The 18,091-nt window shown below is 35.7% G+C and overlaps 2 protein-coding genes across 3 annotated transcripts; one reads left to right on the top strand and one right to left on the bottom strand.

Annotated features, from left to right (window-relative positions):
* Positions 1 to 71: 71 nt before the first annotated feature.
* Positions 72 to 14,182, bottom strand: HNRNPK (heterogeneous nuclear ribonucleoprotein K). 2 transcript variants are annotated; one of them, XM_015827970.2, is made up of 16 exons: positions 13,972 to 14,182; positions 12,144 to 12,200; positions 11,980 to 12,038; positions 11,433 to 11,530; positions 11,263 to 11,319; positions 9,933 to 9,976; positions 9,004 to 9,076; positions 8,184 to 8,297; positions 6,390 to 6,518; positions 5,463 to 5,764; positions 5,096 to 5,150; positions 2,911 to 2,961; positions 2,388 to 2,409; positions 2,226 to 2,308; positions 1,831 to 2,000; positions 72 to 1,129 (listed from the first exon to the last, which is right to left on the bottom strand). In XM_015827970.2, the coding sequence occupies exons 3-16, from the start codon at positions 12,026 to 12,028 to the stop codon at positions 1,096 to 1,098; spliced, it is 1,281 nt and encodes a 426-aa protein (XP_015683456.1). In that variant the 5' UTR covers positions 12,029 to 12,038; positions 12,144 to 12,200; positions 13,972 to 14,182; the 3' UTR covers positions 72 to 1,095. The 2 variants fall into 2 exon arrangements, with proteins under 2 accessions (XP_015683456.1, XP_015683457.1); XM_015827971.2 differs by lacking the exon at positions 12,144 to 12,200.
* A 1,102-nt stretch (positions 14,183 to 15,284) lies between these two features.
* Positions 15,285 to 17,344, top strand: RMI1 (RecQ mediated genome instability 1). The gene is given in 2 exon segments (XM_015827972.1): positions 15,285 to 16,567; positions 16,570 to 17,344. Coding segments are annotated over 2 exon segments (1,677 nt in total). The 5' UTR covers position 15,285; the 3' UTR covers positions 16,965 to 17,344.
* The last annotated feature ends 747 nt before the right edge of the window (positions 17,345 to 18,091 follow it).

The following is an 18,091-nucleotide window of genomic DNA, read 5'->3' as shown; positions in this document are numbered from 1 at the left end:
CATGAAGTTAAAACACAACACAAAAAATAACTATTAAAAAACAGGATCTGTCACATCCACATCCAGCTCAATGTTATTACAATTTTTATTTTATTCAATAAAAGAAATAACCTTGGAAACTATCAGTACAAATGGCCAGGGTTTTACATGAAAACATTTGGATTGATTTAGCACGCATTTCCTATGCCAGTCAATATGAGAGACACAATTATTTCATTCAAATCTTTGTACAATGGAAACATATTAAACAAATTACAGTTGGAAATGGGCAAACTTGCCAAGGCTATTATCAAGCTTTTAGTTGTTTTCTATAATTGCTTGCTATTAACTGACAATACAGGTTTTATAAGATTTTATTCAAACCAGCGTAATGCAATACAACAATTAGGGAAATACAACTTGAGCAACAGAAAGAAAACCATTTGATGTATGTTAATTTCTTTACACATACCAAAGTTAAAATCAGTGCAATCAATACTTCCCATTTACCAAAATATTTGAATTTGTACTCTGCTTTTCTGGTATGGAGAAGGGGGGGGAAGCCAAACACAATAAATGTAGACTGTAGAGTGTGTATTTTAACTATGAAATACTCATAAAGAATTGCAAAATTGTTTCACTAAATTTATTTTTAAAATCATAGAACATTTTACAAAAGAGCGCTTACATTTCGCACACTGCATTGAATGGATGTTGGGGGTAAGCAGGCTATCAGCGTTACTACCCCATTTCAAAAACAAAAAAAAGTATAAAGTAGATGGGTTCACAAGTGACAAAAACATTACAGTTTACAACCAACATAGAAAAAAAAATCTACCATCTCTGCTGCTGTTTCAAAATACCAATGTTAGTTTTGCAGGCTGTCCCAGGCCCACCCACCTATATGTAAAGAACTAAAACATTACATCTGGTGACAGCAAAAATTTCACTACACCTCAAATGCAGAACACCTATGAAGCAGAGGAATGTTGGCTTTTTAAACAGAAGCAGATTTAAGAAAAAAAAAAGATGCAGGACTCCTTCAGTTCTTCACTAGTCTTAGAAAAACTTTCCAGAATACTGCTTCACACTATAAAAAAGAAAAAATATCTTGCATTAGAATCCTTCAACATCTGCATACTGCTTCACACTATAAGGAAAAAGAAAAAAAAAAGGCATGTATTAGAATGGTTGAACAAACAACATGAATCAATATTTACAAATGCATTTACAAATATAATAAAATTAGATAATACATAACATTTATCAACTTATAATTAGTAGCTAATCTACAGGCAAAATAAAGTTATACATTACAAGATGCTCACTAAATAGTTGGTGTTAAAGAGAATAAAGCATGTAAAATCTAAAGCTGTTATACATGGCAGAAAAGGAAGCGGTGTGAAATGCTGCATTAACAGCAACAAAAGCTTTCAACTTGTCCTGTAGAGGCATGGACTGTGCCATATGGTAGACTGCAATTTGTTGTCACTTTAGTAATCTAAAAACAACAAAATCACTAGTCTTCCACACAGAACTAGACCAACGTCCAACTGAAATCTTCTATATTTTCTACAGGCTCTATATAAGATTAAAGTAGATTTTTTTGCAGCAGTTTTCACCAGAGAAATGAGAGCTGCTTTGGTTAAGGACACTTCCTGAAAGATTAGTTTTGAGTGCTTCTTCACTGAGTAAGAATGGAAAACAGAAGAGAAAGGCATACTACTAAATTGAGAAGTTAGTATATAGTATGACTAATTTTCCCCCCTCTAAATGCTCTCTTTATAAAAACATACATACAAGCAATACAACTACATGAAATGAAGAAGTAACAACTTAAGGGCAACTTGCCTGTTTTGCAGTAAATACTGTGCATTTTGAATCTGATCCTGTGTGCCTGTAATAGTTATTATTCGATCTTCTGAGCCCTCTAAGGGTTCATCGATTTTGATTGAAGCTCCTGACTCGTGGCGTATCTGTTTAATCCTCTGACCGCCTTTTCCAATAATAGAACCAGCCAGCTGAAAATAGAGAATGTTTTACTGAACTAGTAACTTCTAATGCATAATTAGCTTGAGAAAAATAAGATAAATAATGATTGGTACATGCAAATGAAAAATAAAATTTTTTTCAACTATTCTCTTCATATAAATTTGATACTGGAACTTGAGTAAATATAACATTAACTGTCCTAGAAAATTGCTTTTTGTTAAGAAAAGTAAAAAGGAAGTAAATTTTATACTTACATCTTTGGGTATTGTTACTTGTGTTGTAATGATAGGTCCACCAAGATCTCCGTAAGAACCACGACCCCCTGCATAGGAATAGTCTAATTTAAAACATATGCATCTTGCCCTTTAAATGACTAAATTATAAATTGTGTTCAATACATATGCATGAAAGCTTACCATAACCCGATCCACCCTCGAACTAACAAAAAAGGGAGAAAAACAAAGTCTAAGTTTTCAAATAAGCAATTTTAAGCTATATAATTGTTACACAAATATTTCACAAAATGCAGTTGTTGGAAATCTTACGCCATGTATCTTTAGATGATAACCTAATGATAACCTACAATTTTCTCTTCCATTAATAAGTATTTAGACTTTATATCAGATGTACTCTCAAGCTGAAATTCCAGGGAGAAATACTGTAGACCATGATCAAACAAAGCATTATATTTGCCTATTTAGAAATACCTCCCATCAAATTCAATGGTAATTGTTTTCAGGGAAGAGGATTTCGTATTTTACTTCATTACTAAAATGTAATAAAATTTACCAGCTTTTCCCTAGGGCAAGCTATTAGTAAAATTAGCTCTTGATTAATCTGCTCTTGTATCAAGAGTATGTGTAGAAGACATTTTTTCTTCCCTTTCACAAACTGCAACAAATCACCTAACTCTGCAAGGGAGACAGAAAATGTACCTACCATTTCTGGTGTTTCTATGTCATCACAAGCACTGACATGACACTGCATCATCTTGCCAAGCAGAATACAGCACAAAGAAAGGGGGGGAGGGGAGGAAATCAGTGAGGATCTTCAAGCAAAATTGTAAGCCAAGTTCTAAATTATAGTATCATTACAGGTGTATGAAAGCTATAGTTTTACTATTAATCATGTCAGATGAATATCGAGTTATCATAGACTTGAGAGTATAAGAGAGTAAGAAAAACAAGGACACTCTCGAAATACTGGCAATTTAAGCATACTCATACACAAAATGTTATTTATTGCTGAGTTACAGACTGAAATACACTATAACAATGTTCATTAATCCAGACTTGCTCCAGTTATACAATAAATACAAAGAATCTTCAGTGAAGAATTTTGGATCCAATAGAGCTTCCCACTCAAGTGAGGGTCATCTGCAGCCTTAGAAGGACGATAGCAATTCAGGGCTGCAGAGGAAATCAAAGAGGAATCACCTCATTCCTTCTTCTAATGCCAATGAAAGACTACTGGGTGAATTTCTAGATCCAAAATATTTACTTCCTATGTGTATTAACTGACTGCCATAATGCAGAATCAAGTACTTCTGGTCAAAATGCTTTTACAATTTGCTGTACAATTAATAGAAATACACATCTCCTAGCTAGAGATAAAGGGACCAATATACTTCATTCTTTGGAGTTAAATTAGTTTAACTTCCAATTTATGATTTTAAAACATGTTCATTCAAAAATCAATGTATTAATTTCAACACCTCAATAATCATATATTTTCTTTGTGGAACAATTCTAATGTAATTAATTTTATGCAGACAGAATAGTTCCAGAAACATGCATATTCTGCTTTATGCAAATTAGTACACATTGTACAGATTAAACATTAAGACTTAAAAGTACAATTATACAGTTTGAAGCAAGTTTTACTAAATTCAATGGGACTTATTCCATTATAAACAAATACAGAACTGATGAATCCTTAAATCACAATTTGTCTTACTTAAAAACAATATCAAAACACTCTTTGGGATCATGATAAAAAGCAACAAAACCAAGAACTTTTTTTTAACAGAAACTGCTCAGTCACATATACTATCATATTGCTGTAAACAAAGCACTAACAAGGCGAAACATTCTCACAATATTACTATTACACACTTAAGGGAAAAAACCCTGAGCATCAAGACAATTATGTTATGCATGCATATGATCATATAATACATACAAAATGGTTTAAATTGCATTAACTTATAAATTAAAGCAAAAGTGTGCTGGGTATCTATCTGTCTGTCTGTCAATAGAGCAAGTCTTAAGTGATTTTTTAAAAAAATTATCTTATTTATTTTTCAATTTCATGAAGTTGGTCCCTAATAGAAGGGCTTCTGAAAGTCACTGATTTAATAAAAGAAAATCCCAACGATGGAAGAGGAAAGGAGGCTATTATCATTACCTCTCCTTCCTCAGGATGCACCCCTCCCCCAAGCAGTAGAGAACTTTGTGGCACTTGGAACAGAGAGAAATAAATTCTTCCTCACCATTAAAAAACAAAAAACCTCAGTAGAGTTTTAGTCCGGTGATATTGCAACACAAAGAAGAAAATCATGGATTTAAGCCTCTCTGTGCATAAAATAGTTGTACCAATAGCCACTCAAACTGTTGCTTAACACATGTTTTTCCTGCAATAATCATTCCAAAGTATAGAATTAGTTGCTCTAAAAATGGGCAAATGCTAATAATCAAACTATCTTTTCAACATTTCAACTTCCTAATTTCATTCTCTTGCTAAGACATTTGGGAGAACATCCCCACTCTGTAAACAGGGAATTACATTTGGAGTAACAAATTCCAACAACAGAGCTGAAAAAAACCCACATTTTTGAACCTAAATGTAAATTTATATTTATATTTTTAATAATAGTGAGAATATATAATGTTTTCTCAAACTTCTCTTAAACCTTTTAAGACTAGCTGAAATTTATTCAACTAGAAGGTGTAACTATTTCCTTACACAAATGCCACTGATTTTAAAAATACATATAACCGACATATCTTTGAATTGCTAAATTCAAAGTTAGTTTGAAATAAAAAAGAATTCTATTTCTGATAGTTCATTAGGAAAATGATAGTGTGCTCACATGACCAGATTTATTCTATTAAACCAAACTTACCATTCCATCATAACGATCCCCAGGTCTGCCTCTTCGATCGTAAGACATAAGGTCCCTTAAGAATATAAAATAAATAATTTAGAATATTTATCTGCATCATACTGCAATTTTCTCTACTATCTCACATTTCAAAATACATGGCCTCCAAATAAATAGCAAATTCATGATAAGAATGAGGCACATCTGATTTCAATTTAATAGAACAATATCCTGCCATCAAAGTTGCACTTATTCCTGGTCCATTCTTACTAAATCTTGCACAAAATCTATTTTGACTTGTAATCTCTTTATCTCCTCCCATAGTTCTGCTGAACACCACATACTCAAGAGAGATAATCCTTAATCAGTTTTAAAAAAGTAAACTTACCCGCCTCTTGGAGGAGGAGGAGGAGGAAGAGGAAGATTACGAGCTCTGCTGCCACCTCTACCACCACGACCTGGAGGAGGTGGAGGTGGTCCTCTGCGAGGGCTCATATCATCATAATCTCTTCGTGGAGGCATGGGGCGACCACGGCCAGGAGGCATTCGATCAAAGCCCCCTCTGCCCCGCATTGGAAACCCCACAGGACGCCCTCTTCTGTCATCAAACATCATTGTAAATCCACCATAGTCATAAGTTTCATCATAAAAATTGGGGTCATAAGGCTGTGCACGTCCTTTTATTGGTGACTAATATAAAAAAAGAGAAACAGAAACAATTCAATATATNATATGGGGAAGATGGATTGTTTATATTCAAAAGAAACATAAAGTGGTAGAATATAAGTTAGGTTTTTAGAATTTTTTAAGCTGGTTTGTTTCTACTATCTTTTCTTGTAGATTAAGATATTTTGTAGAGTTAGAGATATTAGTATTTGTTTACTTTTATATGAATATTATTCTGGGATTAGGTTTGGGGAGTCCGGGGGTGGTGGGGGGTTATGGTTTGGTTATTGTGTTTACTTATGATTGTTTTTTATGATTGAAAAAATAAATAAAATTTCTTTAAAAAAAAAAAAAAAAGAAACAATTCAATATATTCAGTTATCTCATTTTAAACCTTTATAAACTTTGCATTGCATTGGCTTATTAATATACTATCTTGATTGTATTATTACAAAGAAACAATAAAACAGCAATAAAAGTACTGACCAGATGGCATCTATTTCAGAAATTAGATTAAAAATCTAATCCTATATCAGCTAAACAGCTTTGCTTTCTATACATTACTATATGCCTTCATATTCAATTCTAAACAGACTTTATATATAAAGAGAGGGGGACATGCATGCAAAGGAGTTCTAGATTAAATTACCTCTGATATAAGATCCAGTATTATTTTGATGCATTCCACAACTCTATCAGGTTTTCCACCAATTAGTACCACTCTGTCAGAAGAATGAGGGCAACATTCTTGGAAAAGCTTAATAGTGGTTTGAGTGTTCTGTCAAGAAAATGAACAAACTTTTAAGCCAGGAATTTTATTTATATCCCTCCTTTATTGTTTTCACAAATAATCAAGGCAGTGAACATATCCAACAAATCTTCCTCCTATTTTCCTCACATAAGCTTAATATTGTTTAATACTGCTGTTAAAACTCTGACTTTCATTAAACCCACTCTAGAATAGCCTTTTCCACTACATCTGAACTGAAAAATCCATTTTGGCTGAAATGGAATTCATTTCAGTCACCTTCAACCAAATGCTTATTACTAGTCATAATTCTAGACAGCATCTTTTGCAGATGCTGTAACAGCATGGAATAGAAAGTAATGCAATGTATAGAATCTCATTCATATGCTATCATGGAAAATATTAACTGGCAGAACAATTCATCTACTGAATCAATCAATCCAGAAAGATAATGCTGGTGATAAATATCAGAACATTAATGTTCAAGAAATTCTATGGTAGCATTCCCTTCATGAAAATAAAGAAAGCAGTCATAGCTCCAGGTTTTAAAACCAAAAATAGAGCTACATGCTCAGCCACCATTTTGGGTAATGGAAACGAAGTATCTGTACCCTGGTCTCTTTGGCATCAAAGTTCATTATATACAAAATAGTATCAATACTTTTGCAAAATTTATTCAGTTGGGCTGCTTGACATATTACTGAAACATGACCTTTGCGTTCCACTGAATTAATACTTAACTATTTTAATTGGCATATTTAGTGATCATTAGACTACCAAGAATGGCTACATAAACTACTGCCATTACTATATTAGCTGTTTCCACTTGCTAGTGTATAAGCCACATGAGAAAAAAAATATTTAAAAACTTTAAACAATATAAATTTCAGCTGTAAAATGAGAAATAGGTTTAAGTATATCCTTATCCAGCACTCTAAGAGATTACTGATAATTTTAGTAATTGGTTAAAATAAAGACAGTATTTTCTCCCTTTCTTTCATTGAAAGGAAAAAAGCATATTTCCATCTATAATAAAATATTTAGGCTTTTTGAGGTTGAGATTCTATAAGCACAGCTAACATTAAATATCACCTGTATTTACAATGTTACTGTATTCTCATAATTTCACATCACACAGCAGACTACTGTTATTTCTGACAATTACCCAAAAACTGCAATGGTGCAAGATGCAGCAGCCTACACACTGATTGTACAAGCCAGTTCAGCAATAGAAGACCTACTGTTTGGGTGCTTCATTTGCTTCCAACACATTTTAGGAGTAGAATTAAGTTTTAACCTCTATATCCTTAAAGGGTAAACAACAAATAACTATGGGACAGTCTCCTCCAAGCTGACTGTTCATTCTGCTTTTAATTTACTTAATTCAGAAAGTGGGATTCTCAAAGTAACAATTCTCTATTGCTGTCCTTACTCTTTGGAATACTCTCTCCACCAATATTACCTTTCAGAAAATAGTTTTCCCCCAGGTCTTTGGAGACTTAACTTTAGTTCTTATTCAATCTATTATAAATACTATTTTTTTGAAAATTCTTATGATCTGATTTACAAACTGTCTGCAGATATGTAACTGGGCTGGTATAGAGACACTGGAAATAAATAAGCAAGAAAGCAAACTGGCTACATCTATGTTGAGGATATAGTATTTTTAAGGCTTCCAAATGACAAGTTTGTTACCTCTCGAAGTTCTTTGATTTTAGCACCCTTGACACCAATAATTCCTCCAGCCAAACTCTGGTGAATCAATAGTCTCAATTCACAGTCAAAGTCACTTCCTTTGTAATGCTGGTACTGATATAAGAAATTAACAAGACAATGATAATGTGAACATTATTTAAATTAGTATCTTTTTAAAATATAGTTTTATATATGTTGAATTAAAAGAATGTTGTTACATGCTGTTTTCTTCTGTTCTAGTTTCCAGAACTCCCCACTTACCAGGTCTAAATTTAGTTTTTTTTAAATTAAATGTGCTGTGATTTGAAGAAACCCGTTCTAATTATTTGCAGTTAACTGGTATTCAAATAAAATTATATTTCAAACTATTATGCTTTGGGAGTCTGATGCTTAAAGCAAATACTGCTGAAGGCTTTACATTAATATATTTTCCACACAGACGTTTTTATTTTTTACATCAAATAGTCACATATATTGGAAGACCAAGTAACCCTTACTTATCAGTATATGATTAGACAATGACCTTTATAGTGTCTGAAATGTTAAAATACTATATGCTTTTGCTAATGGGGACGGTTAGAAAATATCTACTGTGAGATCTTGGAAAATGTCAATCAATTCAATGAACTAGGTACCATTATGATTTTACTTGGCAGACGAGAACTTCCTAGGTTCCTGTAATTCCAATATACAATTCTTCCGTATGTGCCACCACCTTTAGACATGCTTTCTCATGTTAACTGGTAAAAATTAACTATCCAAACAAGTGCATCCAGATCTAAAGATTCGGCTATGTAATGTGAAATAGATGAATACTCACCTCCTCCAATGTTGGGATAATTTTCTTCAGAATTTCTCCAATTGTTTCAATATCTGCACTTATACTCAGTATACTGTTAAATCACATCAAGGTGTTACAAAAAGAGGGGAGGGGGAAATGAAGTAAGTTGTATATTCATATGTATGCAGATTATAAATCAATTCATAGAACAGAACCTACAGTTAATATTCCCCACTTAATTCTGTTTACAGAACAGAACATGCACCTTTGTTTATGCCCAATATTATAAATGGTATAAGTTTAAAATAAGGTTTGGGAGATAGCGAATGAGTTTCTTGGAAGGAGTCAGATTAAGTGGACAAGATACTGATGAAGAATTGAAAGCAGGAGTGAATATTCATGTTCCCCGCCACCATTAATTTAGGACACCCTCGCTATTACATTGTTAAACTGGCACACCTTCTCATAGGAAACGTGAATATGCAAGAGGTGAACACCGTATTTGGGATAGGGTTATGAGACCAGTTAAAAATTAGATTACTAATGGGCTCTGCAAGAAAAGAAATACAAACGCAAGACAAAAAGACAACACAAATGAGAAGTGAAGGAGAGTGAACCAGGAGTTAGCATTTCATCAGAAAAATTATGAACAGGCAATGCTGAGGGAGCAAGGTGGGCCACAAAGACAGAGCAGAGCGAGAGACTATTTTGAAACAATCCGATTTACAATGCAGAAAATATACAATTGAAGCTGTGCTCCTTCCATTGAAATAAAATTAGTGGTTTGTTGGGTGGGCAACTCACGTAAAAGTTCAGTGACAAAAAGACTTAATGGGTAAAATAAGACAGAAAACTTAAAAAACAATACACCGTCTACGGGGATACTATTTAATTATATAAAAGGCAGGTAATAATATACATTTCTCTCTTTCTAATCAGGCAGTGAGGCATAAACTGTTGGGACATACCGCTCGGGGCCACTGCTGTCTGGGACTGAAACACTGGCATTGTACTGCATTGGTCATTGGCGTTCGTGGATGTTGGCAATGGGCATGGGCATTCAATCAGAAGTTGTCAAGTAAGGCACCCGTTTGGCAACGAGCACATTTTTGGGCATAGCCAACCAGGGTTTTCACATGGGCGTTCAGGGGCGGATGGGCCAACGTCATGGTGGGCAACGCAGGGGCAAGTCGATCCAGTACATGGGCAACGGAGAGATATATGGCCAAAAAAACAAGGAGAGGGAAGAGGGGGGAAAAGCAATAAATTTTAATTTAATACAAACTATACTCATTACAAGCTTAAGTTGTTCTGAAGACTTAACACAATAACGGATAGCTACATTTACTGTGGCTTAACAGTTATGGACCGTAATAATGAGTTACTTGGCCTAAACTTCTTTGAACGTTAAAAGTTGCAGTAGCAGGCTGGCTCATGAGGGTAGACACAAGATCTGTAGAGATTCAGTTTACTGAAATCCTGGGAAATAGGGAAAGCCACTACTAATCCAGGAATTATGTGAATGAAATCTGGATTTAGGTATGTGAAATTTTAAGTACACTAGCTTCAGAAAGGTCAGTTAATGTACAAGTGATTACTACCCAGTTCTTGCTTATACCTCAGATCTAGTAACTAAAAGTTGACAGTTATAACATTCTACAAGAGTTTATTTTGCAATATAATGAAAATATCAAACACAATGTGAAACAATGTAGTGCCAAATAATTCATTAAATACGAGTATTACTATGTTGAAAAGATTATGCACAATAAAAGATACTGCTTTTTACAAAGTTTGGTGCTAAACTATAAAGCTTAGATAATACTAAACGTGTCTATTCACAAGAGTCAACCCACTAAAAATGTGTAAATATATTTAAAGTTACATTCACTTAAAATTCCTTCCAGATGAGAATGTAGCTACCATGCTGTTTCTATATATAAAATACTCATATGAATCTTTCTCTATTAGAGAAATAAGCCTGGTGCACAAAAAGCATTGTATACCTAAGTAAAGATTAGTAATCTGTAATGTCTTCTAAAAACAACTGTTTTAAACAAATTTTCAAGCATAAAAAATTAAATATGCTATAACTCTGCAGCAAAGTTACTGTAAAATAAAGGATAGGAATCTCATCATATTACTTTATGTCTTAATTCTAAGAACTAATTGTGAGATTTGAGTTTAAAGATGATTATAAATGGCTTGGACTAGCCTATTACTTAAATTATACATTATTAGAAATATATTAATGCCATGTTTTGCAAAATAATCAAAGTTTAGTTTATAAATACTCACGTCTGTACGAAGTGCTTTAATATTTTTGCCACCTTTGCCAATTACTGCTCCAGCATTCTAAAAAAAATGTTATGAAATAGTTTTAAGGTTTCCCAAATAGCTTCAATAAAGAATAAATTAAGGGGGGAGATAAGGGTCAATGTGGTCAATAAATTAGGAAATAAACATACTTTACTCTGAAGCAGAATGCGCAATTCCACCATCTCATCAGTGTTCCTTGACCTTTTGAAGGCCTGTTCCTCTTCTATATCTTCAGCTGGTCGTTTGCCTAATATTTAAAAGAATGAACTGTTTACAAAAATTACTTTTTAACTGCACGGAATCATGGAAACACCTGTATTTTTATTTCATGCATCAATATTTTATTTACCTATCATATACCTTACCACCATTACCAAAACAATATTGACAAAGCTCTCTAGGATTGGGGAAGAGAAGTATTTCAAATGAATAAATGAAGTATTTTTGGCCTTTTAAATTCAATTTTAATCAAGATGGGAAAATGAAGCTCTAGTAGTGTCTTAAATCTCAAATAGGATTTTGTGAACATGTTACAAAAAGAAAAATTAACAGCAAAACAAATTTATACTAATCCCTAAATCCTCACTTGAAATACAGGGAGCATGTTTCAAGTTCCAGTAACGGTTGGGCCCTCATAAGAAATCCTATTATATAATTAGTATTGTAAATTTACTATTTTATCATTTATAAACTTACCATTTGTCTCTGTGTTAGTAAAGGTCTCCTCTTGCTGTTCAGTCTCCATTGTTTTCAAACTTGAAGACAAAATCGATTAAATATAAATATACTGAAGTGCTCAAACAGAATCCACAGCTTTTAGAGAACATGACAGAGGTTAGCAACGGGTTGCCAGCACTTACCAGTATTATATATCTTTGCCAAGTAAATCTTCTGGGCGGGATCAACAATCACGTAGCCTATGAAAAGCAGCGTGCATGAAGGGATGATCTTGTTAATTTACAGGGGAGTGCATGTATTGAGTCAGCCTTGACTCCTGGCAACTACATGGATAAGTATTTTCAGAAGTGATTTGTCACTGCCTTTTTCCTAGAGCCCAGGGAAAATGACTAGTCCAAACTCTCGCTGACCTCCATCCCTAAAGTAGCACAAAACTCAGGTTTCCTGGCTTCTAGTCCAGCACCTTAACCTCTAAACTGAACTGGCTCTAAATTTACAGGTTAGGCTGCAAGAAAAAACTGGGTCAGTAAATGTATTTTAGCAAATATATTGCTATTCTGCAGCATTAATTCCTTTCACTAACTTTATCAACAAACAACGCTGTATTTTAGTTGGCAAAAGTTAATTTTAACCATTTTAATTTCAAACTGAAAGCACAAATATTTGTTAACAAAAAGGTTACATTCTGCTACTTTCTTTTTCTTACCAAGTGCAGGTTGCCTGCTTTGGTAGCTAAATTTTATTTCTATATGCGGTATCTATCATTCTTTTAACAAGCAAACTATTACATTTGGATCAGGTCATCAAACTAAATACCAGCATATGCAATTGTTTTTATATAATCTCTATATTAAGTTTAAATTGCCCTTTAACTCATCTTGGAAGAACAACGAATGCAGCTCAACACAGAATTGCAAAATATGATCTGAACTTTTTTTTTAGACGAACTTGCAATTAAATGTACAATTAAGACCCAAAACGTTCTAACATTGAAATAAGAAAAATCTACAGATAAACAAGTTTAAAATTGTAATGAGCCTGGGTATTGCTACAAAGTACAATATTTCTTCATGTTTAGTACAACCTCATTACAACTGATAAAATATATGCCCATTGCACACAAAGGATGTTGGTTATCTGGTGGGGGGGGGAAAATACTATTTGCAGCCCTTTTAGTAATCGACAGGAGCAACATCTATCTATATTACAGAGGACGCGTCAAACAAGATTAACTGTAGCCCTGTTTTTAGGCGAAGACAAGAAGCCTTGGCTATAGAGCAATGCTCTGTTCAAAATACATTCCCAGCTCTATCTCAATCGCGCCAGTTGCGAGCAGGATGGACAGCAGGAGCCAGCAAGCTCGTTTCTGGTTCCGACAAGGCGGGCCCGATTTAATCACCTTATCCGAAACGATCCCCTTTCCTTCCCGAAACGGGACCAGGGTGCTAGACAAGGTGAAGCCTCGCCGCGACCATCAATTGTACAACCCCGACTACCCCTGGATGAAACGCAAGTATAAAAATGGCGGCTTTAACGCCAGGCTCGAGCAGTAATGGCGATCACGAGCTGCCAGGAGGAGTCCCGAGCGGAAGAAGATCGCCACGCGGCAGCTCCAGAACACGGGATCCGCCGGCTCGAGACACACACAAAAGATGCCTGGGACCCTCTTTGCCGATTTTTTTTTTTTCCTCAGGGAAGGCGAAGCGGGTTGCTGGGGCCTACCGAGGTCCGTCCCACCCGACAGGGCCACCGAGAAAAGGAAACGCCTGGCTCACTTTTCTCTTCGCCCCTCCCAACTACAACCAGCCGCCATGATTCCTGCAGCAGGCACTTGGGGACTCCCGGGCTCAAAAGCCCGTCACCTTCCCGCCAGCCATGCGGCACTCGTTTATCTGCGGTGGAGGGTGGATAGGATAGCACCGACCGAAAAACCGCCTCACTCGCCGGGTTGCAATAACACCCTGGCCCACCCCCCTCAACCGAAGACATTTGCCCATTTTAAACACGTACCGGTAATTTCGTAGGCCTCAGTATGTGGCCACTACATATATCGTTCCCACCAACAAAAGGTGGAAGGGCGTTAACGGTTCGGAAAAAAGCCTTCCGGTAAGCTCGCCGGTTTCCTCACCATGCAGCGGACTAACGCCGCCCAAGCTGCCTCAGTACGCCAAGCGCTCAAAAAGCAAGAGCGCGCGCACTCACCCGCGCTACTCTGGCTCCTATTCGCTCGCCTGCTGCGCCCCTGCATCCTTATTGGCTGTCACAGGTGTCGATCTTTACCTGGGGACACCATGAGGATCGCTCCCGCCCTCCGTGGCAACCGTCGGCGCGCTGCCACCGCTAATTCTGCTTCAGGCCGTTAAACCGGTTGACGTTGTAACGTACCAGTATATATATATATATATATAGCTCCCTATATATATATATCGCTCCTTCTACCTATCTTTTCTGTTTCGTCCCTGTTTAGAGAGTGGGTACTTACTGTGGTGGGGGGGGGAAGGAACGTTAAAAAAAGAAATCGATCCCAACCACTTTACCGATGCTTCAAGGAGAGCGAAATTGACCATAACCAGTGCGTGCGAGGGGAAAAACAAAATGGCGTCGGTGAAAACTCCGCCTCGTCCTCACGGTCGATAATGGACAGGGGGAGAAGTTCTCGCGAGAGCGGAGGAAAGTTTGGTTCTCGGTCCGCTTTGGCGCTTAAAACAAAAGGAGGCGGGAGAAGGGGAGAGGCTCGGGCGTCAGTGCTGTGGGGACCGAAAGGGAGCCCGGGGCCCTTCAGCTCGTGGGGCTGGGGCCTTAGGGTTATGTGGGCGCGTTCTTCTTGCAGAAGTGGTAAGAGAAGAGAAAGTCTTCGGGTTGCTCACCAAAACACCAGATCAATCAGCGTTGAGGGAAGGGAGGGGGAATCTGGGAGAAGCCCGAAAAAACACCACCTGGTTTACCTATAGCTAAAATTGTATTGATTTGCACATTTTTAACAGGACAATAATCGTGCAGTTTAGCCTCAAGTGTGGTTTTTAGAGGATATCCTGTTGTGTTCAGTGAATATGTTTGGATTGCAACGTTTACTGCGCGTTTCTATGCGTATTTTGTTAAAAGCACGCCTCGTGATAAATGAATTTATTAATGGGACAGCATTCTATTGCTTTCCTTCATAAAGGAATAATCTCTGCCATGCTCTTTAATTTAGGAGAATCAACAATAAGAGTCAGAATAAGATGAAACTCATGCACAAAAATGGCCAACATCCCTCCCCAAAGATTTATATATTGCTAATTTTTTTTAAAAATCCCTTTTTTTTCCTTTTCATTTTAGAAGAAAATGACCACATCAGGTGTTGCATTAAGAGTGGAAACCTGGCTCTTATCTACCTGGCATGTGAAAGTGCCAACGCGATGGCTAGAAGCTTGTATTGATTGGATTGAAAAAGAACATCATGGAAGCAATTTGGCTCAGGCTGCTATTAACAAGCAAGTTTTTGAGCAGTGGCTTCTTACAGATCTCCGAGATCTTGAATACCCTGTTCTGCCTGAATTCATTTTAAATGATCCAAAAGGAGAACTGAATGGCTTTCATTCTCTGCAAATTGATTCCGTTGTTGATGTGAGTCAGCCCGCTTATTCCCAGTTGCAAAAAATAAGACGAAAAAACACGGTAAATGAGGAAATAACTGCTAACACACAGAGGACCTTGAGGTCATGGGAGGAAAATCCTACTCGAATGCTTGTGCTACAAATGACTGATGGCATACATCATATCCAAGGTATGGAATATCAACCTATTCCTCAACTCCATAGTGGTCTGCCTCCAGGAACCAAAGTTATGATACAAGGGAAGGTTGCATTTCGTTTAGGTGTTCTTTTGCTTAAACCAGAAAATGTGAAATTATTGGGAGGTGAAGTTGATAGCCTTCTAAAGACATTTGCTTTGGAGAGAGTGCTTGCTGGGTTAATTGGAGAAGAAGACTGCAGTCCTAACATAGTCAGGTCTGATATTGGCGAAAGTGAAATTGCAAGGCCTAATGATGAATTAGTGCTTTCTGATGAAGAGCTTCTGGCAAGTCTTGAAGAAAATGGTGAATTAAGGATACGTGAAGATCCTCCTGAAAGTGGATATTGTACAAGAAGTACCAGTTTAAATTCTACTGTGTCTTTTCCTCAGAGCTTTGGGAACAGCTTACAACAAAGATCTGCAGAGTTAATTTCAAGAAATGAAGAACAACAAACTGTTTCAGTTCTAGAAAATATGGAAGGTGATTTTGATGGATTTTCAATGGATGATGATTTACTTTTAGCAGAAGAGATCCAGCAGGAACAGATACATGTTCTGAACACTAATATTAGTATAAATAATCAAGCTGTTCAAGAAAAAAAATCTAGTGAAAGAGGAAGGTATAATACATTTGAAGAAAGCATGGCAGACTTTACTATAAATCATAAAAAACAATATACCCAGAATTTAGATGACAGTAAGAAATCCTCTAAAATCTCTAATGATGGAGTAATAGATGTCAATGCAGAATTCAGATTGTGTTCTGAGCAGGTACAGATGATAAAAATAAATAAGTGTCACAAAGTTGATTTGGATACCCCTCCTTTTACGTATCTATTCTGTTAAGTAGCAAGTGCAGAGATAATACTACTGTGAAAATTAAAGCATTTATAGTAACCCTTACAGGAAAGCTTACATGCAGTAATGGCTTCTGGAGTGTAACAGCAAAAATATCTGATGGCACAGCTTATCTAGAAGTTGAATTCGCTGATGAGATTCTTACAAGCTTAATTGGCTTTTCTGTGCCTGAAATGAAGCAACTGAGGAAAGATCCTGTCCTGTACCCAAAGCTTAAGGAGGGATTACAGAATTGCCAACGAGAACTAATAGACCTCTGTTGCTTGATGACTATTGAATTTAATGTTTGCCAGACAAAAGGAACAGTAATAGTTTTGCAAGATATTAATATAAGTAATTTGAATCACTTAAAAAGACGGTTATATATTTAACATTTAGCCAGCAGGTTATAATTTTAAGAAAAACTTGTATCATAGACTAGGTGTTGATTATGGTAAAACTATTTGAATTCAGACTCGGAGAATGGAGAAATATTTTAATATTGGCACATATCTTCTTTAATTCACTCAACATATGTATTTGTTTTAGCAATGGTTGATGTGTTTTCAATATCTCCTCAGAATAATATTTTTTAAACATGGGAAAAATAAAATTAAGAACTTATTTCTAGAGCTTTTCATCCTTTGTACTCTTACAATGAGTAAAATGAAATATATGTATTTGGAATGAACAAGTCAGTCTTCTGTTTGTGATTTTTTCCCAGTTTTACAATATTGACATGACATTTGTATCGAACACATTTTGAAAACTTAAATATTAAAATATTGCCCCAATTTTTCAAGTTAGGAAATTTGATAGCTCAGTCACCTGTGTACAGTATTTACATTGTATTTAGGAATTCACACAAATCTTTAGAAATAACATTTATTCAAAGTAGCATGGAGGTGATTTATGAATAAATCAGAGTGAAGCCATTTTAACCTGTTATCTGACAGGATGTCTCCAACAAAAAATGTGATAAATGAGCCAGCTGCAGGGTCAGCGGAGAGGGTGAGAATAATTAGACATGAGAGCCCGCTATTTATAAGGAAGAAAACAAAGATAATGAAGAGATGTTTTTAGATTTGATTTGCTACGTTAGTATAAAATATTTCTATTATGCTTTTTTGGAAGCTTTATGAAAAGGAGAATGTTTTTCTAGCAATTTGCTATCTGATAAATTATTTGCACTTTAAGTGTAGACTTGATTTCTCTTTGCAATAGTTTTTTTTTTTAATGATAGAAATTATTTTCTTCTAAAGTTAGTATATTTGTTAGTTGTATCTTGACTAAGACCATTAATAGGGAGTTAAAATAAAAGCTATCCTCAGCAGTGTCATGCATTCCTTTCCATTTTTATTCAAGGTAGTTCTCATGTAGGAGTACAACAGGACTTTCATTTAAATGGGATAGGACTGCAGTTTTGGGATACAGAATTGGGGATAGGGTTAAATAGAGACCAGATGTCCATTGTCTAGGATATTATCTTTTCCATGGGTTGGATCTATGTTTAGTCAAG

This window comes from Protobothrops mucrosquamatus, unplaced genomic scaffold (assembly GCF_001527695.2).
Source record: "Protobothrops mucrosquamatus isolate PMUCROS unplaced genomic scaffold, P.Mucros_1.0 scaffold4117, whole genome shotgun sequence".
NCBI lineage: Eukaryota > Metazoa > Chordata > Lepidosauria > Squamata > Viperidae > Protobothrops > Protobothrops mucrosquamatus.
The sequence above is the reverse complement of the archived record's forward strand: the minus strand, read 5'-3'. Positions and strand labels throughout refer to the sequence as shown.

Excerpts from the sequence above, each read along its gene's own strand:
- HNRNPK (XM_015827970.2), bottom strand. The coding sequence starts at position 12,028 with ATGGAGACTGAACAGCAAGAGGAGACCTTTACTAACACAGAGACAAAT. Across the intron at positions 9,977-11,262 it reads TTAAAGCACTTCGTACAGAC|TACAATGCCAGTGTTTCAGT; the intron begins GTGAGTATTTAT and ends TGACCAATGCAG. Across the intron at positions 6,519-8,183 it reads AAATCAAAGAACTTCGAGAG|AACACTCAAACCACTATTAA; the intron begins GTAACAAACTTG and ends TTTTCTTGACAG.